The 15622-nt window shown below is 41.8% G+C and overlaps 1 protein-coding gene across 1 annotated transcript; it reads left to right on the forward strand.

The window, feature by feature from the left end:
• Positions 1-574: 574 nt before the first annotated feature.
• LOC108440010 (cytochrome P450 2C15-like) lies at positions 575-13265 on the forward strand. The gene is made up of 9 exons (XM_017718699.2): positions 575-836; positions 7742-7901; positions 8029-8181; positions 8591-8751; positions 8965-9138; positions 9582-9723; positions 9937-10124; positions 11026-11167; positions 12001-13265. The coding sequence occupies exons 1-9, from the start codon at positions 642-644 to the stop codon at positions 12189-12191; spliced, it is 1506 nt and encodes a 501-aa protein (XP_017574188.2). The 5' UTR covers positions 575-641; the 3' UTR covers positions 12192-13265.
• The last annotated feature ends 2357 nt before the right edge of the window (positions 13266-15622 follow it).

The raw sequence follows: 15622 nt of genomic DNA on the forward strand, positions 1-15622 counted from the left end.
AGATTTACTACTTTTTAACCATCTATATAACAACTCAATCACTTAATCCGTCAATCAAGCAACATGCCGTCACTGCCACTTACAATGCAAAACCAGAATAGTCAGGAGACGTGTCTGGGTTCACATTAATGTGGTTAATTAAATGGACATTTTTCAAAAGGTTAGTGACCTCAAAAAATAATGCATGTTCTACACCAATTAAACGTTTTACTTGCATGTATTTAAGTCATTTAGAAACATTTATTTTCTAGAATAATGTTTTTCAAACTGCAGGTTCCTCAATATGGTCCACATTTTTTCTACAGCTTGCAATGCAAGCAAAAATCTGGACCATGTGGGGAGCCCTGAGAACCTGTGTTCTGGAGTGTAGGGGAACATTTAACTCTATCAGTCTCTGTAGGCAGGGACGTTGGTGATGTTCCAACAGCTACAAGTGCTTTATTTGATCCTGAACTTTGTCTGCATTGCCTTATTTTGCTGGAAGCTCTCTGACCTCCTAACAGGTACGATTACAAGACAAATGTTTTCTTTTTTGCTATGACCTTCTCCCTAGTCATGCCCATTGCGACATCTCTCTCTCTCTCCACTCTAATCCTGGTTAAATGGACTGAGCAACCTAGCTCTCCTGCATTTCTCTCAGAATGGAGTCTGTGCTGAAATATCTGGACTGCACCTCAGTGGGCTTGGCCCTGCTAGGTGGTCTGCTCACTCTGCTTTTGTTAGAGATCTTCAGGTTGAATTCGTCAAGGAGCCGCTACCCACCAGGACCCAAACCACTGCCCTTTGTGGGTAACCTGCCCCAGCTCTCAAAAGATCAAATGGCCTTCATCAGATCGGTCAGTTTCTTGTTTCTTGTTTTTGTGAGGTGTTATATTCACAGATTGACCTCTTTTCACTTTTTGATATTCATTTGTAAACGGAAAATGCTGTAATTTAACCCTGTAAAGCCTAAACCATTAGATAATTAACAGAGTTAGTTGTTTTGTAACATATTTGATACATCTGCTTTTTTTGCAATTTATTGCTCACAGCATTTTTTTGTTGTTGTTAAACAAACATACAGAACAGATTGTTTTACCCTTTATACTCTGAGGTTCCTTTAAACTTTACTCAGGTAATTTCAAACTTAAAGAACAATTGGGATCTCCAAAAAAAAACAAAAAACATTGGGATCTCTATAAAAACTTGAAATAAAGTGCAGGTTTGATCAAAGTTCAGATGTGCAGCAATAACAAACCCAACAACCCACCATCTCCCAATAGGCTCGTACATTGGGCATCTGTACTAATCCCATGTTCATGTACCCAGAATTTGCCCAGTTTCTTTGGCAGTTGTGTTCACTGACTTTCCTTCTTTCTGTACACTATGTTTTTGTTCTGCAATTTCCTGTAGCATTTCGTCAGTCACAACTTTTGAAATACATGTATGGTGTCCAGTCAAGCCTGTCTTTTGATTCAACACATTCATCAAATTCTGCAGCTGGAGGTTAAATTTTTTTTTGGAATGATACTCTATCCTTTTCACTTTGCCCCTTGCTGACTGCTTTCTTGTTGTGTCCTGTGTTGTCTGGTCCTTAACTTCTTCACTTGTCTCGTCAACACTTATCTTCCAAGTCTTCATCACTACTATCTGAGTTTCATTCTGTACACATTGCAGTAGAAGTCATTCCTCCTCATCATCCTCACCCAACTGTTCCAGATCACTTGAATTGCCATCTAAAATCATCTTCAGGACATCTTCAACACTGGCATCTAAAAAAATACACATCAAAACAAATTATTGGGTATTTGTTCTCTGATTTTTTTTTTTGTGAAAATCAAGAACAAGACAATTATTAGCAAGCAAGCCATGGCATTATCCAACTAGTCATCAATCATCATGATACAACATTCTTACCTTAACGTTACAAAATGGATAAAAATGTCCATGTGAAACCACAGGTAGGTCACTTACTTGACAACAGCCTTCTTGGATGTCTCAATTGAAGATCCATGGGTGCATACAGTGCACAGATAATCCACCAGGGGGCAGAAGACATGTGGCTGATTTTACACATCAGGTTTTTCAGGAACAAAAGTTACCTACTGATGACGTAGAGGTCTCAAGCTCATGTATCAAATGTGATTAGCTTGGCATTAAAGGGTTAACACAGCCATGTCGTTGTGTCTGCCAGATGTGTAGTGTTGGGCTTTCTTAGTTTGCATTCTGCATTTTAACATGCAGCGCACTCTGCAATTTTACACTTACAAAAAGTGAAATATTTGCACCCAGAATTCAGGTTGTGGAATGTGAAGTTTGCAACAAGTGCAAAGTTCACCAGAGTTTATGTAACCAAATGTGGTGATTATGTAACCAAATGTTGGTGATTTCCTTTACACATCACAACATGAAGACTGGTCGTATATACTTACCTGTACTTACCTGAGGTCTGATTATCTTTGACTTTGTGGAGCAAACGACAGCTGAATGGGGTCACCTGAGCTTTACTTACCTGGGTGAGTCCATCTGTCCATCCATCCATTATCTTCCGCTTCTCTGGGGTTCGGGTTGCGGGGGCAGCATCCTAAGCAATGAGGCCCAGACCTCCCTTTCCCCAGCCACTTCCACTAGCTCCCCGGGGGGATTCCGAGGCACTCCAGGCCAGCTGGGCAATATAGTCAGGCCAGCGTGTCCTGGGTCTTCCCCAGGGTCTCCTCCCGGGTGGACTTGCCTGTGACACCTCCCGAGGGAGGCGTCCAGGAGGCCTCCTAACCAGATGCTCGAACCACCTTAACTGGCTCCTCTCGATGTGGAGAAGCAGCGGCTCTACTCAGTCCCTCCTGGATGACCGAACTTCTCAACTTATCTCTAAGGGACAGTCCAAACACCCTGCGGAGGAAACTCATTTCGGCCGCTTGTATTTGCGATCTTATTCTTTCGGTCATTACCCAAAGCTCATGACCATAGATGAGGGTGGGAACGTAGACCGACCGGTAAATCGAGAGCCTAGCCTTATGGCTCAGCTCTTTCTTTACCACAACAGACCGGTAAAGAGCCCGCATCACTGCTGACCCAGCACCAATCCGCCTGTCAATCTCCTGCTCCCTTTTACCATCAGTCATGAACAAGACCCCGAGATACTTAAACTCCTCCACTTCAGGCAAGAGCTTATCCCCGACCCAGAGAGGACTCTCCACCCTTTTCTGCCTGAGAACCATGGCCTCGGATTTGGAGGTACTAATTTTCATCCCGGCCGCTTCACACTCGGCTGCAAACCAATCCAGCGAAAGCTGAAGTTCACGGCCTGATGTCCCAAATAGGACCACATCTGCAAACAGCAGCAATGTGACCTTGAGGTCACCAAACCGGACACCCTCCATCTCCTGACTACGCCTAGAAATTCTATCCATAAAAATTATGAATAGAATTGGTGACAAAGGGCAGCCCTGACGGAGTCCCACTCTCACTGGGAATGAGTCTGACTTGCTACAGGCCATGCGAACCAAACTCCTGCTTTGTTTGGACAAGGTCTGAATGGCTCGAGCCATGTACCCTGTACTCCCGAAGCACCTCCCACAGAATTCCCCGGGGAACACAGTTGAATGCCTTCTCCAGATCCACAAAGTACATGTGGACTGGTTGGGCAAACTCCCATGAACCCTCCAGAATCCTGGAGAGGGTGAAGAGTTGGTCCAGTGTTCCTACGACCAGGGTGGAACCCGCACTGCTCCTCCTGAATCTGAGGTTCAACTATAAGCTGGACGTTCTTCTCCAGTACCCCTGCATAGACCTTACCAAGGAGGCTGAGGAGTGTGATTCCCCTGTACTGTAGTTGGAACACACCCTCCGGTCCACCTTTTTTAATAGAGGCACCACCACCCCAGTCTGCCAATCCAGTGGCACCACCCCTGATGTCCACACAATGTTGAAAAGGCATGTCAGCCAAGACAGCCCCACAACATCCAGAGCCTTGAGGAACTCTGGATGAATCTCATCCACCTCTGGAGCCTTGCCACCAAGGAGCTTCTTAACTACCTTACCGACTTCGGTCTCAGTAATGGACAAGCCTATTGCCGTGTCTCCAGACTCTGCCTCCTCACTGGAGAACATGTTTGTGGGATTGAGAAGGTCCTCAAAGTATTCCTTCCATCGCCCAATGATGTCTTCAGTCGAAGTCAGCAGGACACCATCTCCACTATATACAGTGCTAGTGGCACACTGCTTTCCCCTTCTGAGTCACCTGATGGTTTGCCAGAATCTTTTCGGAGCCAACTTAGTCACTTATGGTCTCACCAAACTCCTCCCACACCTGGGTTTTTGCCTTGGCGACGACTGAAGCCGCAGATCGCTTGGCCTGTCGATCCCTGCCAGCTGCCTCTGGTGTCACACAGGCCAACCATGCCCGGTAGGACTCCTTCTTCAGCTTGATGGCATCTCACCTGGGGTGTCCACCACTGGGTTTGAGGATTACCACCCCGATAGGCACCAACTACTTTGCGGCCACAGCTACAGTTAGCCGCTTCAACAATGGAGGAGCGGAACATGGCCCATTCTGAGTCAATGTCCCTCACCTCCCCCGATATCTGGTCAAAGTTCTGATGGAGGTGTGAGTTGAAGATCAGTCTGACAGGTTCTTCTGCCAGACGTTCCCAGCAAACCCTCACTATACGTTTGGGTTTGCCTGGTCTGACCGGCATCTTCCCCCACCACCTGATCCAACTCATGTAACTCCTTCAGGCTGGGCCCGGCTGGGCACCATGAGTAAGTGCCTGGCCACCAGATGCTTGCTGGCGAGCCCCTCCTCCAGGCCTGGCTCCAGGGTGGGGCCCCGGTAACCCTGATCCAGGCAGGGTAGTCCTGATTTAATTTTATTTTCATAAGGGTGTAATTATGGATCACACTTTGTCTGACCTGTCACCTAGGACCAGTTTGCCCTGGGAGACCATACCAGGAGCTTTTGCCCCAGCCAACATAGCTCCTAGGATCATTCAATCATGCAAACCCCTCCTCCACGATAAGGTGGTGATCCATGGAGGGGACCTGGCTCTGGAGTCCATCCTCTGTAAAAGAGGAGGGAAGGACAACCTGATTGAGAGAAAATGATGTTTAAGTGAACACTGAATCATAAACCTATATAAATGATGTTGTGAAGTAAATGTAACTGTAAGTGAAGAATAGCAAATATATTTACTGTTGCCTGTAAATATATTTGAATATCTGAAGCACTTATTTTAACCCGGGCCAGTAATGGTTTATCCTAGGGGAGGAGCACCCCTCATAAAAGCAGCATTACTTGGGGGCAGGAGAAAAATCCCTTCTTTCAGCCAAGTGGATGACTGGAGGTGATGAGTGCAGAGACATATATGACTTTGCAGCTATTGGTCTGTTTCTTAGTTGTAGAGACTTTTCATTTTGTTTTTCATTTGAATGCATGCGCATGTAAATATGTGTGTGTATAAATACAGAAGTATCAGTGTGTAAATAAAGTTGGTGGGAAGAACTCTTGTACCAGCTGTGCTCTTTCCAGTTACTCTGACCACCAGGGGTAGGTTTATGGCTGATGTGCAGAATCTGTATTAAATTATTGGGAAAGCACTGTTCCAACCCACCTTCTCCCAACTCTGATTCTTTAGGCTCACATTCTTTCTTTTTCAGGAGGGAGGGCTTGGAGAAATCAATCCATGGCCATTCTCTCTGTGATTGTGCCTGGAAGTCCCCACCTGTGAGGGACACTCTATCTGCTTCGCTGAAAACACCTTTGTTCAGAATCACCAGTGGTGGTACATCACACAAGTGATGGTTAGTCTGGTTTCTACGGTTTAAGATCTCGGTTGACTTTATTTCATTGCCTGGTCCATTTATAACTAGCTGCAGTTCGCTAGTCAAGTGTGGGAATAAGATCTCATTCCTCATTTCCTTCTACAATACATATGCATATATGTATGTGTGTATCTCCAAAACCCTCATTGTTGTCACGGTGCATTGATTCAGGATCTCAGCAGCTCAACCTACTCTTGGAAGTGCAAGCCTTAGCTTCATGCTAAGGTTTGCCCTGTCTAGCGTAACTGGGAGTAATGCCATTTACTCCTGTAGCCATTGAGCTATATATAACTCTAAGCCACAGAGTCATGTGACAAAGAAAAAAGTTCAGGGTTTATAAAGTTGTTATATAGATCCAATCCACGGTTCTGAACTTTGCTGTAACACACAGTAATCCCAACACCTGACCACTGGACCCCATGGACCCCATCCAATACACATCACTCCAGACATGTGAAATCTTGCAGTCTACAACTCCTAATCATTTTAAACACAAACAGCTTCTTGTCGTCAAGATGGGAACCATCTGTCAGCTAGACTGCCAGAGTAGTACTTATTCTAAAGATGACCACTCAAGACAGCTCTGACAACCGCAGCTATTCATATCTCTTGTTTTTTTCCTTTCCCAAAATTTTTAATGAGTTCTCGACAATCAGGAATCTTTATTTCACATGCATAACCAGCTCAAGGATGCCAGCCTGTCTGTTTTCAAACCGGTGCACTCTACAGAATCTTCTCTTTTGGCAGAGGTGGAGAAGTCTCACACAGGAAGTCCAGGTAAAGTTTCAACAGTCCTGATTCTTTTTGATCTCCTGTCTGTTCTCACCAACATTGAAATTACTGCCTTTGCACTCTGTAAGTACTACCTTGGCATGTAACTGGTTTGAGTCTTACCTGGAGGGATGTTTTATTAGGTAACACTGATGGGGTCCCACATCCATTGCATGTAAACTCTTCATATGTGTGTTTGACAAAGCTTTGTGCTGAGTCCTCTCCTCTTTCTTTTACCCAGTGTTTTAGCAATGTAACATCCTATCAATAGCATTTGATATCACTGCTATGCAGATGACTCTCAACTAATCCTTTCCACCTTCTGTTGCTTAGGTTTTCAGTGGCATATAGACATGTCTGCCCGACATCTGGTCATGGATTACAGTTCACCATTTGACGGTGAATTCCAGCAAGGAGCTGCTATACATTCCATCATCTTGCCATCTCCTTTGAGCAGCTATTGGTCATTCCATGTGAAGATCCACAAAGCCTTGGTGTAGTTGTAGATGGCATCATATTGCAAACCTGACTCAGTCATGCAGGTTTCTCCTCTAAAACACTTGGACGTTTCTACATTTTAACTCTACAAAAGCCTCTCATATGCTGGTTCATTTTCTTTTCTTCTCAAGGCTTGACTTCTAAGCCAAATATGGACTGGACCTAATCTTAAAAGCCCAAACTTAATCCACACCTTGTGCCCTTTGAGGTTCAGGCACATCTTGGCTTGTCACAGTGTACTTAAAGATGTATGGAGGACAGGCTTAAAGACACTTCTCTGTCTACCCACCCATGTGGTTGAACAAACTTCACCTTGCTGTCCCTAACTCAGTCTCCAAATGACTTGTCTATTTGTAGAGCGTTTTAATTTGAGTATCTTTGTCTAGGTAATGGCTCCCATTGTAAGTAGTGCCTTAGTGCAGTTTTTAACCCCTTTAAAACTTCTGTAACTTGCTAAAGATAACTGGGCTTGGTAAATGCCATGTGTGGAAACTAAAAAAATCTAAATTACAATGAACTGATTCAGATTTATTAGAACAGAGAAAGCTGAACTGTGGAAAGACTCAAATTCACTACAAGCACATCTGCAACCAAATGTGGAAACAGTTGTATCAGCACAAGCACTTGTCCATTCCAAAGCTGTAGGTAATGTAAACATTTTTTACCCCTTCAGTTACCGAAATATGGTGAGATGTGCTCCATATACCTCGGCAGGAAGCCAACGATCATACTGAACAACATGCAGCTTGCAAAGGAAGTTTTTGTTCAGAATGGGACCGTGTTTTCTGGGAGGCCACTTCAGCCTTTAACAAAATGGATCACCAAAGGCTATGGTTAGTACGGCATGACACATGTTGATTTAACTGTTTGGAAAAATGTTGGTGTGAATTTCCTTCTTCAGGGAAAAAGTACACCTTCCTACACAATTGTTACACACTTCCCAGTATCTGTTTTTCTCAGGTATTATTACAGCCAATTATGGTCACTCTTGGAGGCAGCAGCGCCGCTTTGCTCTTCACACGCTGCGTGACTTTGGTCTGGGAAAGAAAACTGTTGAGGAGCGCGTAGCTGAGGAGGCGCATTACCTCATCATGGAGATGCTCAAACAAGAAGGTAGGTGATGAATTACTGTCTATGCCTTCTTAGTACAGTTCTGTGGTCAGTTTATCTTTATCTGATGTACAGCTACAGTGGCAGGCAGCAGCACTAGAATTACTACATTGTGTTTTCTGTCATTTGAAATGACTATTTATTTCATAGTTACTGAATAAATAATTGGCTAATGACAGTTTGAATGAATATTTGTTTAAATCAACATGGACAAGTTAAAGTTTAATGAGCTCAGTTTTACTCAACAGATCACTACACTGTAGCTTGGTGAATCTCATGATTTTTTTTAAAAGAACAACTGATAGTAAGGCAATAGGCCATTTTTGGCTGATAGACGCATAAGTCTGTGTCAGTGTTCTGTCTCTGTGCCTTTTCTCTCTTCAAACTCATTATTCTGCTTTTCTTCTTGAAGGAAAACCTTTTTATCCCATCCACCAATTTATGAATGCAGTTTCCAACATAATCTGCTCCATCATCTTTGGAGACCGCTTTGAGTACGACAACAAGCGCTTCGCTAAGCTGCTTGAAATGCTGAATGAAAACGCTCAGTTTGTTGGATCATCTGCAGCTCAGGTATTTACCAGGAGCTGATGTCATTCATCTTCACAGAGCAATGTCGAGAAAATCACCAAATAATGTCATTTATCTTCTAAATTAATTCAAGGTGTTTTTTTCTGGTTTCCCGGTATACACCTATAAAGAAATTATACAATGACAAAACAAACAAACTGCAAAAATGTAAGGATAAAATGTGACTTGATATCTTCTTCCTATTTCTTTCTTTAGATTTTCAACTTGGTCCCCATTATCAAATATTTTCCAGGGCCACATCAAAAGATATGGCATAACGTTGAAGCCTTAAAAAAATTTATCCTTGAAATTGTGGAGGAGCACAAGAAGACTCTGGATGCAGACAATCCCCGAGACTTCACTGATGCCTATCTGATCGAGATGACCAAGGTGAGAGGTCAAATTTCAGGTACACAGCAATGTAGAGTGCTGCACATTTCAGTTCTCCAGAACACCTGTTTTTACTCATTAAAACACTTATCTGTGCACTAGTAAGAATAAATATCTACATTGATTTAGTATAATCGTCAACTTGAAAGTAATCCATCATTTGAGCAGCCTTTATTTATGTTTGTTTATTTATTTATTTATTTATGGCTGATGCTCTTGTCCAGAGCGACTTACAATTTGATCATTTTTTACACAGGTAGGCCAAGGCAGTGTTAGGAGTCTTACCCAAGGACTCTTATTGGTATAGTGCAGGGTGTTTGCCTAGGTGGGGATTGAACCCCAGTCTACAAGGCAGAGGTGTTAACCATTACACTACACCAGCCTTCAGTATCCTTTGGTAGCATCTGTATAACATGAATGTAAACTCATCTTGTTTTGAGCAGCAAGAGTCAAAGGAGGAAACCACATTCCATATGGAAAACATGATGAGGTCGATCCTTGACCTGTTCATAGCTGGGACAGAAACTACATCGACCACCCTCAGATGGGGCCTCATTTACATGATGGACCACCCTGACGTGCAAGGTATTATTGTTGGTGACCATTGACCTGACCTCATTTGTACACACGGAGTGGTGTAAGGAATGGTATTCGTTTTATTACTTTATATTTTCAACTGATGTTTTTCTATTAATTTGTTACCCAACCAATTACAACACTTCTGTTTTGTCCTGTAACATCACCTTTTTTGTGTCCTTTGTGTTTTGTCCCACGCTTGTGGTTGGTTGACCACATCAGAGTGCTGTCATGAAGAGATCATTCGGGTGCTGGGTTTTGACCGCTGTCCTTGCATGGAAGACCGCCCACAGCTCCCATACACTTGTGCCACTGTTTATGAGATCCAACGCTATGCTAGCATTGTTCCTATTGGCTTGATTCACAAAAACACACAACCAGCACTGCTACGAGGATACCACCTGCCCAAGGTAATGAAGGGATAGCACTGTAAATTGAATACATGACAGGCTGAATGGATAAATGTTTGAATGTACAGAACTCTCAATGGATGGGAGGAAGAATCAATGGAAGTCTGAATTAATGGAGTTATGGCATATTTGAGGAAAAGACCACTCTTTCTTTCTGCTGCTGCATAAATTAAAATTAATCAAGTTAACCATTGCTCCACCGGTTTTCCTGCTTTATACTACAGTACCTTATACTAACAATGTTTGCTATCCAGTGTCAACCAGAGGAGGATGGGTTCCCCTTCTGAGTCTTGGTTCCTCTCAAGGTTTCTTCCTCCTGCTCTTAGGGAGTTTTTCCTTGCCACTGTCCCCACTGGTGATGCTCATGGGGGCTGGGACCCAGATTTTCTTTTCTTTTTCTTTCTGTAATACTGATTGTTCTGTAAAGCTGCTTTGTGACAACACCTGTTGTAAAAAGTGCTATATAAATGAGTTTGCTCACCATGGCTACATAGAAACCTCATATGGCCTCCATCTAACCTGGTGTTTTCTGGGGTCAGACTTCTAGTGACACACAGAAGCTGTATAGAACTTCAGCCCAAAATTCCCCTCCTCTTACTATTTCATTCAACCCAAGGCATGGTGTCCATGTGCAAAATAGTACATAAGTGGATTTGTAACCACATAAACAGGGTTACCAGAACAGGCTCTGCCAAAAAATATGAAACAAAGTTTAAGTAAATTAAACTATAAAATTTAACATTTTTGTGACTTAAATCACAAAGGTGAATCTTTCAAATGTAAAATATAATTTAAAACCCATGTGGCTAAAAAAATACTTAAGTTTTCAAATTATTTAAGTAAAACTTCAAAGAAATCTTTTATCAAGGTTTTTTCTTTTTTTTTTCATTTCCCATGGCAGGGATATGAGATCCTGGTCAACTTAACGGCCATCATGACTGACAAAAATCACTGGAAGTATCCAGACACGTTCAACCCAGAGAACTTTCTGGATGAGAAGGGACAGTTCTGCAAAAACGATGCCTTTCTGCCGTTTTCTCTGGGTAAGTCTGCTGCTGGTGTTTACCTGAGGGTCCGTGTGCACCAGAACTAGCTGAAAAATTTATTATGGAGGTAGGACTCATTTTCAGTCAGGGAGTTGATGCAGACCATCCAATACCAAAAAAAATAACCAAACAGTAGTTTGATTCCAGAAATTCTGGAGTCGACTCCAATTCTAACTCCCAGTGAAGAGAAATGATGGAATAAATTTTGAGACTTGATTCCACACAAACTTCTGTGAGTTTTGGTTCCAGAAATTAGGTCATTGAAGGGCAAGGTGTTTCAGCAACACTGATGTGGCAATCTACTTGCATGAGCTCGATTTATTAAAATTACTGTAAAAGTTCTGGAAAGGTCAAGGTTTCAACAGAAGCCAATATATGACCAGAAAAACAATGACGCCTTGACTACATCCAGTTTTCCATGCTCTGCTAACTTTAGCATTACAGGTTAACAATACAAGCAACCACAGCTACTGTTGATGTAGTCACTGTTACAGTTGGATTACAGTGATTATAGTGGGGGTGGGGGAGGACCTAATTATACACAAGGGCAGTTCTCCTCTGTCTTTGGCTTCAGTTGTAAAGTGTTACCAATGTCAATTTAGTGAATTCTTTAAATGTTAAAATAAAGTCACCAAGCGTGATTTTGTCACCAATAAGCTAACCAGTGTAGGGTAGAATGGTGTGTGAATCGGTCAATACTTGCTTTTGAATTTTTATTAAAAAAAAAAAATACTGCAATTTGGCTGGAATTCTTCACCAGACTTTCTCTACACAAAGTCTACAATCATTTCAGATCATTGAGGTGATTAGTGTTTATGCATGTCCTGCAGGTCCGAGGGTGTGTCTGGGTGAGTCTCTGGCAAAGATGGAGCTCTTCATCTTCTTCACCTCTCTGCTCCAGCGCTTAAAGTTCTCATGGCCTGCTGGAGCTCCACGCCCAAACATGGACGGCACTTTTAGCGTGGTTCATTCTCCATACACCTTCAATACAATCTGCTGCAGCAGAGAGACCACCCACTGAATCAAGTTTACCCTTTACTTGTCAGTGACATCACCCCAGGAGAAGTTCCTCTTCTTTAACACATCTAATCAGTCTCAACAAGAACACATTATCAAGCTCTTTCTTCATACTCAGACCAGTCAGGGGAAAATGTACAAGGCATGACGTTCTACCAAAATAATACGCACAATAGTTTAATAGGTTTAAAATGAAAGTTAAAAAAGGCCAATTCTGTACTTACACTGGGGTCCAAATACTACAACCACATTTGAAATCAGGGATTTTTTCATATAAATTTGGAAATAAAGTACAAAGCATTTTTTGGATTTTAAGTTCAAGTTTTGGTTTAAAACAAAGAAAAGTTGTGACATAAAATATAAAAAGATAAATACAGGATTCTGCACTTTTGATTTATTATTGAAGTTTTAAGAAAAATCAAAAGTAAAATAGACACCAATGCTCAGTTAAAGGTTGGATACAATATTGATATGTAATATACAAATAAAGGAGCTCTGTAAAATGTTTTATTGTAGCTACTGCTTAATAAAGTAGTACATTTTGCTACGTTACTAGTACTATTAAATATAAATTTTATTTAAAGTGCCAGTTAATTAGTGTAACACAGAGCAAGGAGGTGGACGCATATGCAGAGATAAGCGACTTTATTAAGGGCAAAGCCAGGGTCATGGTCGAGACAGTCCAGGTTCAAGTGACCAATACGTACAGGAGAAGGGACAGACATTATGTATAACAGGTACACAAACAACTGGGCCAGAAGAAAAACATGCATCAAACCTCAAACAACAACAAAGACCAGCAAAGACGAGGGGCAAACACAGGGCTCACATGCAACAGGGATGATGAGGGACAGGTGGAAACAGTCAGGGGCAGAGTCACAAAACAAGGGGCTGGACTAGACAAAAAAACAAATGCACATGGATAATCAAAAAGTAAACAGAAAAAGCACATGGAGTAGTGGGAGGAGCCAACCGTGATAATTAGCAATTATTGAATTGATGGGTTATTGGATTCTGGCTCCTTAAGGCTTAATAATGGCAAAATAATGGACATATAAAAATGTGTGAAAGCTTCAAATGTATAACACAAAAATAAAATACTTTGAAAAAATGTTTCGTTGAAACTCTATTCACTAATTTATTTTTTGGGGGGTTTACTTCACTCACCTGTTACATTTACTAATGCAAATGAACTCAAAAATGAATTGTTGAGAGTACCCGTCATTTGGAGTAAAATCATTTGTTAGCATTTTGAGTTATGGTAACTTTAAGTGTTTTGAATAATGTTCACTATTTTTATTTAAGTGGAATTTGCAGGTGGGTAACAGGGTCGGGTTTACACTCAATTGATTTGAACATTTTGACAACTTTGGACTTTCACATGGGATCTTTTGAGTTGAATCGACCTCTTGCAGTTAGGTTAGTTTGTTAAGGCTTCTCAGATTTACTTGATGAAAGCTTGGTCAATGCAACTTTGAGTGAAACTTCATTCCTATTGGCTCTTGGTGGCATAGTGGGCGTGTCTTTCCACCTTGTTTTACCTACCATCTCTGTGTAGTCATTCTCCCCAGTCTACCATCCTGTGGGCGTGTACTTATTTTCTAAATTTTGCAAGCTCATCTAATCTCAGTCAGTATTGACTGTAGCTCAGTGTTGAGTAAGATGAGCTGCTATGACCACACTGGCTGAACACTTCTGACCATGCACCAAACCGGACACCCTCCATCCCCTGACTGCGCCTAGAAATTCTATCCATAAAAATTATGAATAGAATCGGTGACAAAGGGCAGCCCTGATGGAGTCCAACTCTCAATGGGAACGAGTCTGACTTACTGTTGGCCATGCGAACCAAACTCCTGCTTTGTTTGCACAGGGCCTGAATGGCTCGTAGCAAAGAGCTCCTCCTCAATCTGAGTTTTGAGTATAAGCACCCTCTGGTGGAGGAATGTGGAAATGTTTCACTGATTTGATTCCAGAGGAGGTTCATTTAATGTGTTTATTTTCAGTGTGGAAATGAACAATTGGGCCAACACAGATTTATTCAATTAATAAATAATCCAAAGATTTATATGTTATGCACATCAGGCTTAGCAAAGTGGTTGGATATATACTGTAGATGGAAAGGAATAATCAGTGTCCATCTTAGCCCTACACCTGACTTACTGACTGCAGCTAGCTACAGCTTCACTATTCAGATGGACCAGGCTATGAATTACAACCAACTGAGATCTTAACCTATATAAGCCGGACTTTAACCATCACTATGTTAGAACCTGGAGCTCACGCATTGGTTCCTCTCTTTGCCGGTCGCAGATGCTGCATTGCCGTGCGGGCATGCGTCTTCCCGTCAGTGATTGGTGAAGGTGTCTTATTGCTGTCTGAGGGTGGTGCTTGGCAGACTTTCACTGTAGGTCTGTAGATGAACAAAAAAAGTTACACAAACAACAAAGGTTTCAGATCTGATCTTGGAGCGTTCTAGCCAATTCTGACCTGTCTCTCTGACCAAGGCCGGCACAAACTTAGAAGTTGAGCTATCCTCTGGTTGAGAACACTAACTCCAACCCTTTCCAAAACTTCCGTGCCCTGGGGTTTTTGGTCTGACTGCTGAACCCTCTCATTGGGGTGGAGTCAGAGTGCTGATAGGTTTTCCTAACCTAATGCTTAATTAGCTATTCATTGTTTTCAATTCTGATTGTGTGTGCATAATTTTAGGAACGCCTTCCCCAGAATCACTGGTTTCTTTCAGTTAGTTTTAAAGATAGAAAAAAGGAACAATCTTATATCATCAAATTGATTTAACTTTCAAAATCAAGGAATACTCGGGTATGTTTATAAGAGAGTTTAATCCTTGGTACCTGATACACAATGTTAAAGAGCACAGGTAATGTTTTTCCTATAATATCTGAATATGACCACATGCATGAAGGAATAATATTGATAATGAAAGTAAAGGAACAAAGGAAATAGAGAGAAGCAAGCCATATTCAGGATATATATTGATCATTGGTCCAACTCATTGCAATTAAATGGTAGTTTCTATCGGTTATCAAAGTCAGCCATTACGTATTTCTAGCACTTACTAGTAGAAAGAGATAATGGTACTATTTAGGTTATACATGGAACAATATTAAAAAACAAGTAGTATAGATTACAGATTATATAAACTTTCATACTCAAGCACACATGCCCAAGTCCCTTGGATTCTTTTATAAGCACATGGTGGTGGTGTGGTGTGCCTCATTCTCACCAATTGGGGGTGTTGTGGCTCCATATCTGAATGGTCAACAAAATGAAAAGGTCAGCCAAAAAAGGCTAACTTTGTTATAGATTCTCATAACAACCTCGTTCTTGATATCTCCAGACTTTGAAATGAACCTCACTGAATGGTGGCAATTCTGTATTGGTGCAGTCTTGGGTGTACACCTAAGTCACAAT

This window comes from Pygocentrus nattereri, chromosome 9 (genome assembly GCF_015220715.1).
Source record: "Pygocentrus nattereri isolate fPygNat1 chromosome 9, fPygNat1.pri, whole genome shotgun sequence".
Classification (NCBI taxonomy): Eukaryota; Metazoa; Chordata; class Actinopteri; order Characiformes; family Serrasalmidae; genus Pygocentrus; species Pygocentrus nattereri.

Coding starts and splice junctions, on each gene's coding strand:
- LOC108440010 (XM_017718699.2), top strand. CDS start 642: ATGGAGTCTGTGCTGAAATATCTGGACTGCACCTCAGTGGGCTTGGCC. Junction 7,902..8,028: donor ATGGATCACCAAAGGCTATG/GTTAGTACGGCA, acceptor TGTTTTTCTCAG/GTATTATTACAGCCAATTAT. Junction 8,182..8,590: donor GGAGATGCTCAAACAAGAAG/GTAGGTGATGAA, acceptor TTCTTCTTGAAG/GAAAACCTTTTTATCCCATC.